At 34.0% G+C, this 15,686-nt stretch overlaps 1 protein-coding gene across 1 annotated transcript; it reads right to left on the reverse strand.

The window, feature by feature from the left end:
- Positions 1-1,789: 1,789 nt before the first annotated feature.
- Positions 1,790-13,166, reverse strand: LOC127262199 (protein transport protein SEC31 homolog B-like). The gene is made up of 22 exons (XM_051290778.1): positions 12,693-13,166; positions 11,430-11,493; positions 11,221-11,343; positions 10,502-10,598; positions 10,389-10,425; positions 10,179-10,284; positions 10,024-10,081; positions 9,249-9,346; positions 8,982-9,101; positions 8,545-8,587; positions 7,697-7,806; positions 7,495-7,622; positions 6,863-7,406; positions 6,648-6,740; positions 5,689-5,874; positions 5,392-5,605; positions 4,085-4,194; positions 3,801-3,986; positions 3,585-3,713; positions 3,224-3,509; positions 2,295-2,533; positions 1,790-2,214 (listed from the first exon to the last, which is right to left on the reverse strand). The coding sequence occupies exons 1-22, from the start codon at positions 13,010-13,012 to the stop codon at positions 2,125-2,127; spliced, it is 3,381 nt and encodes a 1,126-aa protein (XP_051146735.1). The 5' UTR covers positions 13,013-13,166; the 3' UTR covers positions 1,790-2,124.
- Between the last annotated feature and the right edge of the window lie 2,520 nt (positions 13,167-15,686).

A 15,686-nucleotide genomic window follows, 5' to 3' on the forward strand; every position in this document is an offset into this window, starting at 1 on the left:
GAAAGAACTTTTCCCGTAGAGAAAAATATAGTTGGTAGCACTCCGGTGTATTCATATTACTCTCAAAAGTAAAACAGCTTATATCTTCTCGAAGCAACACCACAGGCAAAAGACCTGACAATCAGGGAAATAGTATAATAATCAGCAGATGGAGAAAATGAGAATATCTATCTGAGAGTATGTAGGTTTATTGTGTAGGCTTTATGGTCTAAGAGTCATGCCTATTTATAGGTTCACCACATAATAAATTTTTGGAAATTCTCTCTTGATATGATACTGATAATTTAAGTAACAACCAAATGAAGAATCATATCTTACCGGATATGATATTAAAAATCATATATCAAAAGATAAGATTTCAAATATTAGCTATAATTATCAATTTTAAGATATACAATTCATTTAGTGTTGATAGAGTTTTTTCGAACTTTTCCCTCCGATTCGTGTGCTCACATTTGACACATATAATTATGACATAGATAATTATATCGTACATTTGATTTTGAAAATATACTAAATATTTAATTATTATATTCCCTCCGTCCGTTGGAAGGGTGGCGTTTGCTTTTTGCACGTAAATTTTTTAATATTAGTATTATATTGGATTGTAGTGAAAAAGACAAAAAATACCCTTATTAGTATGATGTAATATAAAAGTAATGATATTTGTGTAATATATTGTAAGTTGAAATGATATTTATTATGTTAAGTAGGTAGTACAATTACTAAATTATAAAATGATAACCTTATTTTGGGACGGACGAAAATGAAAAATGGTAACCTTTCAATGGACGGAGGAAGTATAATGTTTTGAAGTCTTATAATGAGAATTTCCATAAATATCTTATTTGGTTAGTCAAACATTTATCATTTGCAATTATGAATGATAATCGCGTCTGGCTGTTATGATGGCAATCATGTTCAACGTTAAGGTCATTAATCTCGTCGGTTTTCCATTTCTATTAATTTTAATAAACCATCAACAACCAACTCTCTATTCTCTCTAGTTTTCTTCTGGAATACCACCCCAGCCCATTTTTCAGCATTACACAATTATTTTTCTATTTTTGTTTATGGGAGTTCTAACGATTTGAAATGTCACTGACATGACATCAATGCTGAATCATCTTTGGTTTTGATTTAAATTTTTTTTTGAATTTTATTTAAATAAATATCTTAATATGAAATTTATAAAAGAATATAATCTTTTTATTTAAAATCATACTAATTGTTCACTTTGTATTTATCACATAGTACAATGTCTTATAAATATTATAAAAGATTTAATATATTATATATTAACACAATATATATATAATATATACACATTAAATGAATGTGTTTAAATATTAGGATTTTTTTATGAATAAAAATTTTGATGTTAAACATAAAAAAATTATATCAATAATATAAAATAATATATTATATTACTTGGTAAACAAACTCATATATATTCTACAAAGAATGAATATATTCACTTAACATTTTATTTCTATACTTAGCTAATATATACATATAACAATAAAAATCAATACAAAAAATACAAAATAAATATTATTTTCTATAATATTTTCGTGATTCTCCCGTATCTTACAAAAAAATAATAAAAATAGCTATAAACAACAAATTCACATGCATATTTTCTATCAAAGAAACCAAACTTGAAAAAATTAAAGCACAAAATATAATGTGCAATTTATTTTCAAGAAAATCATTTTATAACTAACTTTGATCAAAAATAATAATAATAATAATAATAATAATAATAATAATAATAATAATAAAAAACTAGTCCAATCCAATGATTATACAACAATAAAGAGCGTCGAGAGGAGAAATTACAACTGTGTATAATTAAACTAGGTAATAATTCAACACAAGTGAGATCATATGTCAAGAAACAATATAAAAAACCTATGACCATTGTCTTTGTACTCACAAACTTTTTTATTATCGACTCAGTTTAACAATCCCAACTCAAAATTCGGGCGAAAAAAAGATTGAAATTGCAAAGAAAGATAAGGAGAAATGAGAACCTGAATATGCTATCTTGCTATTCTTCGACACCAATCCAATCATTGTGTACAACCAAACCGTGGCGCACATAGTCTACTTGACTATTATTCATCTGACATTCTGTCTAGTCTTGATCATTCTTTTCAGTGTTGCTAACCAGAAGTTGCATTCATCCCAATCACTTGTAGTAAGGAGCACCTATACCCGTCGATCCCATGATTAAGCAGAGCATAAGGTGAAAGAAATGTTTGGGTGAGTGATGGCTATTCTCACTGTACCTGGATTTGAAGGGCAGTACTAAAATCGCCAGCATCTAGAGCTTGACAGAGCTGAGCGAGTTTTTCCGCTGCATTTTTGGATATGTCTCCGCTATTGAGTTTAGCAAATAACGCACCTAGCTTCTTTGAGTTGTCCTCTATTTCTCGTTTCTTAGCTGGATTTTCCCGCAACCCACTCAAGGTTTCAGAGGTCTCATTGAAGAGCCTCGTCAAAGTTGCAATAATAGGCTTCTGATGAGCTGCATCAGATTAAAAAATAAATAAGTAAATAAAGTTCACAGAATGCCAAGAATAAAATGCTTCAACAGAATCAACATAGAAGATATCGATTTTTTTTTCCTGGCTACAAGAAAGAACTTAGCGAACAAAGCATGCAGTGTGGGGATACACTTTCAGCCAAATTTTCTTGTCATTGGATTTTTAGTGGCAGAAGCTCAACCTCGAACATCAGAATTAGTGAAATGAGACAAACTTAGGTAACTGATTCATTACCTCTGAAAGAACATAGACTATACAATATCAAGTCAACAGAGAAGAACAAAGATGGTTGCAGCCTATGCAAGTATGGAGCCATCCCCACCCCCACCCCCCACCCCCTAACAAACACTAGTTATCAAAATCGTTACTGCATGCATGTTATTTCAGTCACCCAGTTCATCATCTCACTAATTGTCTCAGGCATTGGTTTTTCACTCTACCCATTGCAATTGAAGTCCCACATTCAACTAATACATCAGATTGAATAAATCAAACATACATAGAGATCACATTCAATCCATCTTCTAATCCATTTTATATTGACCCCACTACTAAAATCAGCCTTCTTAAGAGAACAGTAAGAAATCAATCCACCCACTCACCCAAGGTAAGAGAGATGCAGCTATGTAACAATATTGTTCAGAGTAATTTAAGGGGATCAGGAGATTTACCAGGAACATTTGAAGTATCAGCAGTCTGCACAGTAGGCGGGGGAGCAGCAGGTGCAACTGGTTGCTGCACCGCTGCAGGTTGACTAGGACTAGGAGGTTGCACTGAATTCATACCAGCCATTTGAATCCCTGAACCAGTTACTGGCATGAATCCTCTAGATGGGGGAGCAGAAGCCAGTACCTGGGGCATCTTTGGCCCAGGAACTGGTGGGCCAGCCTGGGATGTGTTAGCACCATATGCAGAGACTCCCGGTGGTCCAGCTTGATAGCCAGGATTAGTAGTCGCCTAACAAATTTACAACCAATGAACTCAGATTCAGGTCAAATTTAAAAAGCTAAATGTAAAAAGTGCGTGGCTTACTGGATATAGCTGCGAGCCCAAAGTTGTTGGTTGCTGATACTGCTCAACATTTTTCAATAAAGGAGGGTTTGCAGGGACAAATTTAGTAGCAGGCTGAATGTTGTTGACAGGAGGTGGTGGAAAGCTCCCCTGCAGGATGGTCAACACAAGTGCATTGATGTTAGATTTGGATGCCACACAAAAGAAAAAAAAAATAATACCAATTAATAAATATACCGTTGGAGCTGGACTTGCAGAAGGAACAAACATGGAAGGCTGTAATGTGTTGGGCTGTGGAATCTGCTGGTATGTGGGAGGAATAGTTTGGCCCTTTCCAAAAGAAGCAGCAGATGGCTGCTGATAGTGTTCGCCATATGGATTGTATGGACTGCTTGGAACTTGCATCTGGGATCTTGTAGTATCCTAAGGAAGATGGAAGTAAAAAGGGGAAGACATGTCTCAGTAAGAGCTAGAAACCAATGAAGTATTATTTCAGAAACTCAGACGCAAATAATTAATACCGAATAATAATGTGGAGAGGTGTTAATGCCACCATAATTCAATTGATCTCCATATGCAGGAGCATGCAATTGATTGTTGTCATAGGTCACGATCTTCTCAGTTTCTCTCTCTGCAATATATATAAGCAGCAGTTGGATACACAGGACAAAACATTAATATAGCTTTCAAGTAACTGTAAGAAATAAATAATAGTGCAACGGGCACAAGTATACTACTTGTCTGTAAATCTGAATACAGCATCAAACTATACTTGACTCTAAATAAGCGACAAGAAGATATTACGGTATTTTCCTTAAGTCTGCATCACATTAGACTCATTGTGTCTCATAATCGGTATCAGTTCATACTGAATTGCGATCAAGATTAGAAGGCTTAATGAGAATCAATCAGAATATAGGAGCACAGGGGCAGGATTTTTTCCCAGGTTAGTTCAAACAAAACTAGAAAGCCATGCATCCAGTCTGCTGTTGTTGCGCTTATGCTCAACTTATTAAAAAATTAAATTCACAAATGTCTATCGATCGAAAGAGTTGAGTTTTCTTCAACAAAATTTGGTTTGTATTTTTTATAAGGAGACCTTATGCCTTCCATGCTAACCATTCAATCAAAATACCTTCTTATCTCTCATTCAAAGTTGCATAGGAAAAATTCAAACCTCAGAATTAACCCAATCTTTGTATACATTATTATTATTATTATTATTATTTCAACCACAAATCTACACACCCACATACAAATACAGTACTTGCACTGAAAACTAACCATTTTTTTGTCATCTATCACATTATATGATCATCATATAATGTTATGCATAAATGATACAAACAACATCAAATTGACACAAATATAAAAGATCTGGAAAAATAATAAAATCAACCATTCATAACTACATATATCTAAAAATACATATTTACAGATTTTAACATCACCAAACAAGCTGTAGCTATGTGCCACATTATCATTTGAATTGCTTATTGTATGAAAAGAAAAGCCGACCCAAAAAATTTTGAAATCACACAAAACAAAACAGTTCATTCATGACCTGTCAACTATTTCAACCCCCAAGGAGAGGATAAAAGCAGAAGCACTTCAGCTGTAGAGTAATGACTGTATAAGAGAAAACTGAACAATTTGGCACATGAAAGCACAAAATATGTTTAATATGTTTATAGTACATGTGAGAGAGATTAAACTTCTTTTAACTATTGTGAAAATATATATATATATATATGTATATGGAAACTTTTGGGTAGGGGTGGAGCAGGAAGAGAATATTGAACAGATAAGAGATGGCACAAAAGCACACCTTGCTTAGTTAAACCAGCAATTCGGTCTCGTAAGATTATAAGTTCAGTAGAAAGCCCTTCTGCTCCAAGAAGATTCAAGTACTCCATGGCTGTTGTTAAAAGCCCTTGACTAGCTAATATCTCAGCATATTTCTCAACTAATTTACATAAGGAGGGGCTAACTTGCTTCTGTCCAGTAGCCAATGCAAAGACAATAGTCTTCTCCATTAAATCCTTAAAATTGTAAATAATTATGTGTGAGCATTGTATAAATGATGAACCAATCATCCTCACAACCTTAACAACCTGGAAGTTACCTGGAGACGATCTACATAAGACTTCCCTTCATGTTCTGTTGACAGGTTCTTCGACCAAATTTCCACTGTTTTATCAATATTTCCAGCACATATATAACACAGAGTAGCAGCAGTTTTATCACCAGCAGACATCAATCTAGTAGCAAGAGTGTCACATAATACAGTCCAATCATCTGTCTGTGCAAACTGTATCACAGAAAACAATCGAAGTTTAAAAAGACATTATACAGCAAGATTCACTAATTCTAACACCAGAACATCCCCATCTCAATAAGAATACATGCATGCATTTATATAATTATATTGCAGTATAAAATAGTTATAATGCAAACATGCATTCCAGCAGCATAAAGATGAAATGGAGCAACCTTGACAAATATCTGATTGCTACTTGATTTACTATTTACATGTACATTATATGCTTATTCAGACCATTACACAAGTTGACATAAAATACAAATTCCTGAACCTAATGTAGCCTTCTTTTGCACCTCATTGTTACCAATGACTCATCATCACTTGCTTTCCTTCAAAGATTCAGAGTTTCCATATTAAGCCAGAATAAATGGTTGACCCATCCATTGACTAGATTCAAGCACACTTACATGCTTATTCAAATGAGTACTTACCTTCTATAGCATACCATATCACCTCTCTTTATAGAGGTTATAAGAGATTACACTACAAAACAGAAAACAGCTCCAGTTCGGACACAAACAACCCAGTTGATCTTATTGTGTAAAATGTTTAACATTGAGAGATGTTTAAATGTGATATATCTTGACTACATCTTGCATGCTCAATTTGTTAAAGAGTGAGTAGGTAATCCAAAAATAAAGCCCATGTGAACCTGGAGTTGTCAATCAATTTTAAGTTTAAAGTGTGACCACGTCACACTGGATATAACACATCTATGCATTTACTAACTCTAGCTCTGTCCAAAGGGAGAGAAAACTTACAGTACAAAAGAGAGCAAGTGTTTCTTTCCATGATTTTAGAGGTCGGGTGTTTGCTATGCTCATTAGGTCATTGTTTACCATGGCAGAAACAACCTGACACAACAAATTCACAGAAACAAATAAAGACAATCAGCAACAAGAGATGGGTCAGTCTCGTAGAAAATAGGAGGGAGGGAGGGGATGCAACATGTTGACTACAAACATGATTTTACCACCTTTAAGTATGGAGAACGGCTCATCTTGAGGAACTGATCACGTGTCTGTTGCCACAAAGAAGAGCCACCAACATGTGCAATGACCAAAGCATCTGCAAACTTCTTCGCGGAAATGCACTGGGCTACCGCTCCTTTGTAATCTCCAACCACCAAAGCATGTTGAACAGCATCATCAAATAAAGGATCACAACTCTCCTCTAGTCCATCAATTTGTTGTGATTCGTTCACAGAATCTCCAACAACTTCATCCTTAGAACTTGACAGTGGAGAATCTGCCTTTGGACTTGGGAGATTGTTGAAAAAGTCCTCCCCGTTGTCAACAGCAAATAAAGCAGATTCTTTGTACCCAGATCCTCCCTGCGTAACAGTAGTGCTCGCATCAGGAGTAACAGAGTTTGCTTGCTCAGAAGCATCATTCTGAGAAGTGCTGTTATCTTCAGCTGGCAGACTGAATCCAAGATAAGACAGCAGCGTTGACCTTGCAGTCCCATCCTCATTAAACATAACCTTCATGAAGCCCCATGTTTCCCGTTCCTCATCAGATCTGTGCAGGAATAATAGATTGACAGTCTTGAAAATAAGCCAATATCATATAACCTCTATCCATACAAATCTAGAATTACAAGACATACTCAGACTCTTGAGATTTCCTTTCACACAGTAGTTTCAGGGCTGATCTGTCCCCATTTTCTATTGCTTTAACAAATTCAGATGATTGACTAAATAAGCCATGTTCAGCAACTAAGTCGTGCGCATAAACCTGAAAATAGAAAAAATGGTCAAAATGGGTAAGATGTCAAGCAAAATGAAAAACACAGAACTCCTTCAGTTCACCTCTGAAGATCCAGCAGGAGACTCATTTGCCTGAAATGACACAAGCTTGCCTCCAAAACCAAATGAGACTCCAGATTTTCGCTTGTACCACTTGGGGGCCCTCAAAGGTGCTATAAAAGACATGGTATGAAGTACAATTACATAATTAACACATAAAAGCATATTTTTACATCTCAAATTATTTAATTGCCAGCATAAGCCAACATCTGGATATACGATATAATAGCAGGTCACAGGTTAAGTATTTAAGTTTCAATTGCATTACTGTAGTAAAGCACATATAAATTGTTGTCAGCAGAGCTAGATCTTAAGAAAAATATATTTCGGAAAACACTATATATCATACACACTATGGGTGTGTTCACTTTGTACTTTTAGATGAATGTATTTTTTTATGTTAGATATGGAGAATCGTGTTGGTAATATAAAAAATAATATTTCGTATTGAATTGTTGACTTTTTACGAATGAATAGAGTGTATATTTTATATATATTGTAGTAATGTGTGTATATAATGTAATAATATTTATCGGGAATTGTAGCATTGAGAAAAACAAAGTGAACAAACCCATAGTTTATTGTAAGCAAATATTGAGGAGATACAAATACAACCTACTTGATTTTGGAGATTGAGTGAAACTATATCTAATTTTTAACATTATCTCAACCAACCATCTGCTTCAGTCAACTTACGGGTTGAAATGGAAAATGTTCAATGCAGTTATACTTTAGATGACGAAAAAACCAGGAACAATGCAAAGACTCTATACAACTTATTCCACTTTTTACTTCATTTGCAGAGATTGATATAACAGCAACATTTTACCATCTATGTCACATGATGATACCTGCCCCAAAATTAACCCCTTCAAGACACTCTCGACCAGAACCCTGCAGTTACAGTGAGAAAAATATAGAGGCATTATTATCAAAAACTCCACAGGGCCTCTCAATATATAAAAATGTGAAATCACAGTTGCAACTGCTTCACATAGTATCCAATATGTATTTCATAACATGAGCAGTATCTAATTTGTGCATAATATAACCATGACTTGTGTTCCTTCACAAATGGAAGAAAACTTGAACAGGAATATCAAAAATAAAACTTGGTGTTTAGCTATGAGATTCTCCAGTTCAAGATGGACATTCATATAACATGGGACCAAATTCACTAAAACTAAATAATAGGGTATTAGTTCTGTCTCATGGACGAACTTGTATTGAATGGCAAAAATTGCAAGTAAAGTAGACACTGAGTAACTTTCAAGCAATAGCAAAGAACCTCTATATTATAGATGCCAACTTTCCCATCAAATGATGATGCAGCTATGACTCCAGGAATCTTAGAATACCAGTGCACGTCAAAATTCCAGTTGGTCCCAGCAGGTAATTCAGCTACTATCTACAAAAAGAATTTCACATGAAACAGTCACAAGTGGTGAAATGATAACTCAGAGTATGAAGGTGATGAGGAAATCCTTTACGAGCTATATGAATGGAAAGTATAACTCCTTCAAGTCAAGGAAATATAAGAGATCAGAATACTCACCTCTCCAGTTACTGTGTCCCAGCAAATGGAACGGTTATCTTTGGCACAAGTAAGCAAGTAAGAGCTGTCTATAGGACACCACGACATAGCAATCACACCTGCCGCAAGTGAAACAGGCATGCACATTAGTGGACCTCCTAAAAGTAACTCATAAAGCAATCATAACAACATGAATCTGCTCCAATCAGTTACTATAAGTATGGAAGGAAACATAAACAAAAGATGAGGCAAATGGCAGGAGCAATACTTATTCCTGACTAGTGCAGCACTAGTCATGTAATATTCCGAAGTTGTGCTATTAAACTTTTGTTTATCTCAGCAGCATCAAGGCATACAGAAACAAAACTTACATAAACATATTCTAAACATGCACCGAAAAATGAATTGTCAGAAATTATGCAAAGAAAAATCTATTAGTAAATATAAAGGTTCCAGCTTGCCATAGAGCATATAACTCAAGTTTCAACTCATTTTGAAGCCTAACAACAAACCAAACAGCAGCACACTCATGTTGAATTACATGTCTAAAGTTGGCAATGTTGCACTAGAAAACAAATCACGTTACAATCCAAAATGACTTCACATATATGCTATGTTTCGTAACTCGCTTGCTCACAAAAATATACAAGTGAAAGGTAATAATATTATTGACCAAGAAAATGCTTTGAAACTAAAATGTTAAATGTTGTGCAGCAGTTCAAGGTTAAGCTTGAACGTATATAACAGAGAGAAATGTAACAGCATAAACAGAAACTAGGGGTGTCATCTAACGAACCTTTAGTATGCCCAACAAACTCTTTCACTGGAGACAAGATATTTCGCATATCCCACAACTGAAGTTCAAATCATGTCATTTACAAAGATCAAGTATAAGCATTTCTCAAATATAGAGTACCCAGAAAACCAACCCAGCATAAATATATTCATTACCCTGAGAGTAGGTGAACTATCTTCATCTGAAGCAACAATAAGCTGAGTTGCCATATCTGGATTCCATTGCAGAATAGAGCACCTTCTTCTGACTGAGTCTGAGAAACTGCAAGGTAGATACATTATAAATCAGAAAGGAGACAAAATCCAAGATCTGTTGTTGATACAAAGAATGGGAATGAGATCCATGTCGAAGAGAAAAGTGTTAACCTTATAACTGGCTTTTGCTTCTTCAGATCCCACACCACTGTAGTTAAACAAAATGTATGTAAGTGGAACTGAAAATTCAGGAGCACATTTGTAGAATCTAATGCCTTACTTACCAGTCGTCCCATTAGTTGAAGTGGAGGCAAGTATGTGCTGAACTTTGTAATTCCAAGATAAATATGAAATTTCACCTTGTGTGGCAGATCCACTACCCTGTGTAGGAAAAATTGAAGAGCTTAATTAATTGCGTCATTTAACAATTAACATAATGTCCCCTAGGACCCAACCCTCAAGTTAGGGATGTATCACCACTTGATCTACAAAGGTTTGACACGCAAGAGCTTAGCTTACTCCCGCTACATTGTGATAAGTAATAGACTAATAGGACATTACATTTGATGCAGTTTTATCACAATACAGATAAGATCTAGCCATATTTCATTGAAAGATTATAACTGGAAAAGCACAATTACCGTAAGGCTAACATATCAAAATTGTAGTTATACAGAGAGTGTCAAAAGCAACCAAGAAGATGCATTGCAATCTCATTTGCCTTGCGTAAGCAGGCGTGAAAGAAATAATAGAATGATGATGTTAAGAACATCCAACAGCACTTAAAATACTGTATTTCACTGTAGACTTATGAAGGTTCTTCTCGTTCCTATTTAACCACATTCACACTGACTGTATATTAGAGGAAAGAAATTAGGAGTAGTTGGCCTTGACATTTGGTCAACTTTTCTTAGGTATGACCCATGTACCCAAATATGATATTTCCATCCTTTCAACCACAAGACCCTTAAAAAATGGGCTACAGCTATCAATCTATGCATACCTTGAGTGGCGGAAAGTGACTTGGCTCTGATGGATTTGACAAATCCCATATACACAGCTCACCTTCATCAGCACCAGAAGCAAGTAGATTTGGGGAAAGAGAATTGAACTCCAGGCCATGAACCTGAACCAAACATAATATCCCATCACACGCATGTACACAACGTAATAAAAGTTTCAAAAATATGAAAGCAGGCAGCAGGAACTTACAGGTCCCTTGTGTCTAGAAAGATTCACAACAAAAGCATTCTCACTTGTATCAGAACCCTTCTTGCTGTGCCATTGAAAGATATAGAGAAGAAGGCATCATAAAATTACACAAGTTACGTACATCTAGAAAGTTGATGGCAGCATTAAAGCATTGAACTGCATCCAACAGGATGGTCCCCAATTGCTATGCTATATTTAATTAGATAACAATTGAAATCTTACTATAACATTTATTATTTTCAGTTTAACCCAGAATACAATTTTATGGATCCATAATTAGCTGTACAACCAATCCAGAAACCTGGAAATAAGTGGCCAATACATTTTAGGCAGGAATGCACCGTTAAGTTTTACAAAATAAACGGGCCTAACAGTTTTTACATGATTTAAATAAAAAAAGAATAAGTGGCCAATGAGTTTTCTGCAGATTCAAAATCATTCTTGACACCTTTATTTAGATCTAGCTGGATAGATTTCACATCATGTCTTTGAAACCTTCCGTACATAGGCGCCCCATTTGTGCATATTGGTCATTGCAAAATACATATTTATTCACTGCTCAGGAAACAAAACATAGTGAAATCCTACTGCTAAAACCACAAGCATGAAGGAACATGGGCATTACGGACAATCAACCGTGAGAAACTAGTTATATTCTATTTCTACCGAGCTCACCAAGAAACAAACACATATAATTCCAAAGATCATCAAACCTTCCCATTTAATGGGAAAAATAACTAAATAAATCTCTAAAAACATTGTCAAAGGCGTCTCACTAAGCTACCTTAATGAACAATGCAAAATCAATACTAATTGTTGCTACATTCTGAACTTGAGATAGAGGCTTACTACAACTAACTTTTCCTAGCATTGGCCTTTCTCACTAAAAAATAAATAAATAAAATAAAAACCACAACAACAACAATTCCTCTGAATATTGTGCCCATAAATAGGAATCCTAACAGAACTAGGAGAGGTTCCATTTGATGTTACAGTGGAAAATATATTACAGCACCAGAAGACGCTTTACATTTACGAATTTTTTTACTCAAATGCTGCCGCACTAAACCAGAAAATCAGATGGTCAATTAGTAATTTCCCTAACAATAATTTTCAGTAAAACAATTTAAACTGAAGTATCAATATTCAAAGGAGATCACAACAACATTTATTGCATAAGTCGTCTGGTTGAATTAACCAAATAATCAAAATGGCCATACAAATCACCCAAAAACAATGATAATTCCAAGTAAGAAGATTCACCAGATCAGGGACTTGGGATTCCAAATCCCAATATTGCCATCAACGAGGCCACCGGCAATGAGCCCCAGTGAATACTCCTCCGAATTAGCGGGTCCCTTCTCCCACGAAAGCCGATTGAACCGCTCGGAACTCGGCACAGTCCCCGCCGGGGTCAGCTGGCGCTCATCGGATACGAAATCAAGCTCGAACAATTCAAGATTGGCGGAGGAACTGAAGTGCAGATCCACGGCCCCTGCCATCGTCCCCGCGGCGATGTAGGCGCCATCCGGCGAGAAAGCCGTGGACGCCGATCTGTTAACCCACTTAATATAGGCCGCCATTACAAAAATTAGTTCTGCCGGTCTGGATTTGTCCACACGAATTCCATATACATCGATGAATGAATCGGGAAATGAAGCGTGCAGTGCAGTGCAGATCTAGGTTTCTGAAGCAGAAATGGAAGCAGATGAGACTGACCAGCCGCGACACCTCTCTCTCCAGGGTTTTTATTTTTAAAATATATTATATATATATTTAGTCTTCATAAATATTTATTGAAATGTGTTTTTTGGTTGAGTGTGTGACATTTTTGTTTAAAATTGATATTAAAATGATGTCCAACGAGATGTTTGAGTAAAAAAATAAAATTTAAAAATTTTAGTTAAAGAAACATATTATTTTATAAAAAAAAAAAAAAATTGGTCTAGGTATTTAAAAAAGTTGGCTGGTTTAGTAATTTAGCTTATTTAATTAGTTATTAATTAATTTAATTAGTTTTGTATTAAAGTGTTTAATAAAACGATTATTTTATTTATACCTAAAATGAAAATTAAAAATATTAATATGTTATAATCTAAAATATTTAATTTTGTTTATTTTACTTTAAAATTTACTAGAAGTTTTTTATTAATTATTAAAAATTATAAAAAATATATATATATGATTTGTTCTTTCAATAATTTTTTTCTACACATATTTTTCAAAAATATTAATACACTAAACACAATTATTATTTTTATATTCTTTATCCAATTTTCTATATTTTACATAAAAAAAAAAAATTCTTTACACCAAAATATATTTTAAATATGAAAAAAATATATTGTTATTAAAAAACAATAATAAGTTTTTATTAAAATTGTGTAAAATATAAAATAATAAACCTTTGGTATATATATTTTATTATCTCAATTATTATTTATTAATTTTTAATATAAAATTTATATTAATAAAAATATATAAACATATTAATAATATTTATTTTTTTATTTGATTTAATTATAATAAATTTATATATTTTACAAATCAATATTTTATATGTAATAATTAATAATAGTAATTATTTTAAATTCATAAAAATAAAATTATAACTTGATAAATTAAGTCTAGGATATTAAAATTAAGTACTCCGTGGTTTTAAATCTCATTTACATTTTGCGTCATTATACTTAGCATTAAAAATATTCTTATATTTGTATAATTGTTTGCACAAATGTTATTTATAAGACACTAGTATGAGTATTTTTCGTTTTTTCCCGTTAATTTATACTACGTTTTAATATAATAATTCATATTCAAATATTAATATGCAAAAAGTAAATGGGACATTTAAAGCCAGACGGAGGCAGTGTTTCAGAAATTAGTTTTTTGGATCCAATCAAAAAGCTGAAAATTGCTTAATAAACTAAAGCTCTTAAAAAAACTATTTCCCAAACACCCCTAAGTAAATCTACGGTCGAATAAAAAATAATTAAAGACTTCTAAAACTCCGGATAAATTAACTTTTAGAAATTAGTTTTTTTTTTTTGTTCAAAAAATTCCTTTAGGAAGCTAATTTATCACACACGTAAATTAACTTTTTGACTTGTCAAATAGCTAAAAATTCTTTAATAAGCTAAAGCTCTTTAAAAAACTATTTCTCAAACACCCCTAAGTAAATCTATAGTCGAACTCTCTCTTCAGAATTTTTATTTTTAGATTTAGGCAAAATTGCCTATATCCCCCTGTGGTTTGGAAACTCGGGCTATTCCCCGTGTACTTTAAAATTTGTGTGATTCTCCCATGTGTTTTCAGAAACGTTGCACATTCTCCCCATTGATCAATTTAACCTCACGGTGTTAAGTTTTATATGTAATGGACCGTCAGATCCTTCATTTAAATAACTCACCTAACTCTTCTCCCTCACTTCTCTCCTACCCCTCCCCACCTACATCTCTCCCCCACCATCACCCCCAAATCGTCGTTCCTCCATTTACAAAAAAAGAAACTCCAGGTCCGATTTTTTGGGTTATCTTCTATCTCGATTTTTTTTCACGGGTTAGGGTTTTCTGCATTTTGTCTTTGTTTTCACAGACTATGGCAATTTCAGGTTGAGAAGTTCTTCGATTTGTCATAGAGGTGGATTTGGGGTTTCAACTTGTACATTTGTTATGCTTTTTATTCATGTTCAATGGTGATCCCCAAAATGAAGAGAAAAATGAAGCTAAGAAAAGAGGCAAAAACAAAAACATCAAGTTTTCAATAGAAATCTGTACCTGGAAATTTGAAATCCGTGGCTAAGCAACGTCGAGGAGAAGATTTGGGACCTGGGTTTGCTTCGTTGGTGAGAGATCGATGGAGAGAGAATGTTACAACTTAATGAGAGCCATAAGGGTAAATTAGGTAATTTAGGTATTTTAAGAGAAACTATCCTAATAATACTCGCTTAATCCGCGCGTGCATACCAATTTCCATTATCTTTTAACGTTTAGGGGGTTACGCGCAACGTTTCTGAACACATGAGAGAACCACGCAGTTTTTAAAGTACAGGGGGAATGACGCCGAGTTTTCAAACCACAGGGGACATAGGCAGTTTTGCCTTAAATTTATTTTGTTATGCTATTGATAGGTCTGCTAGTGCATTTTATTTCATTTTACTGCCTATTATTATTATTACTCCCTCCGTCCGCCTCTAACGGTCATATGTGCCTTTTGCATCATTGTACTTAATATTAAAAATATCTTTATATTTGTATA

The sequence above is a fragment of the Andrographis paniculata genome, unplaced genomic scaffold, assembly GCF_009805555.1.
Source record: "Andrographis paniculata isolate CXL003 unplaced genomic scaffold, ASM980555v1 Contig65END, whole genome shotgun sequence".
In the NCBI taxonomy this organism is placed as follows: Eukaryota; Viridiplantae; Streptophyta; class Magnoliopsida; order Lamiales; family Acanthaceae; genus Andrographis; species Andrographis paniculata.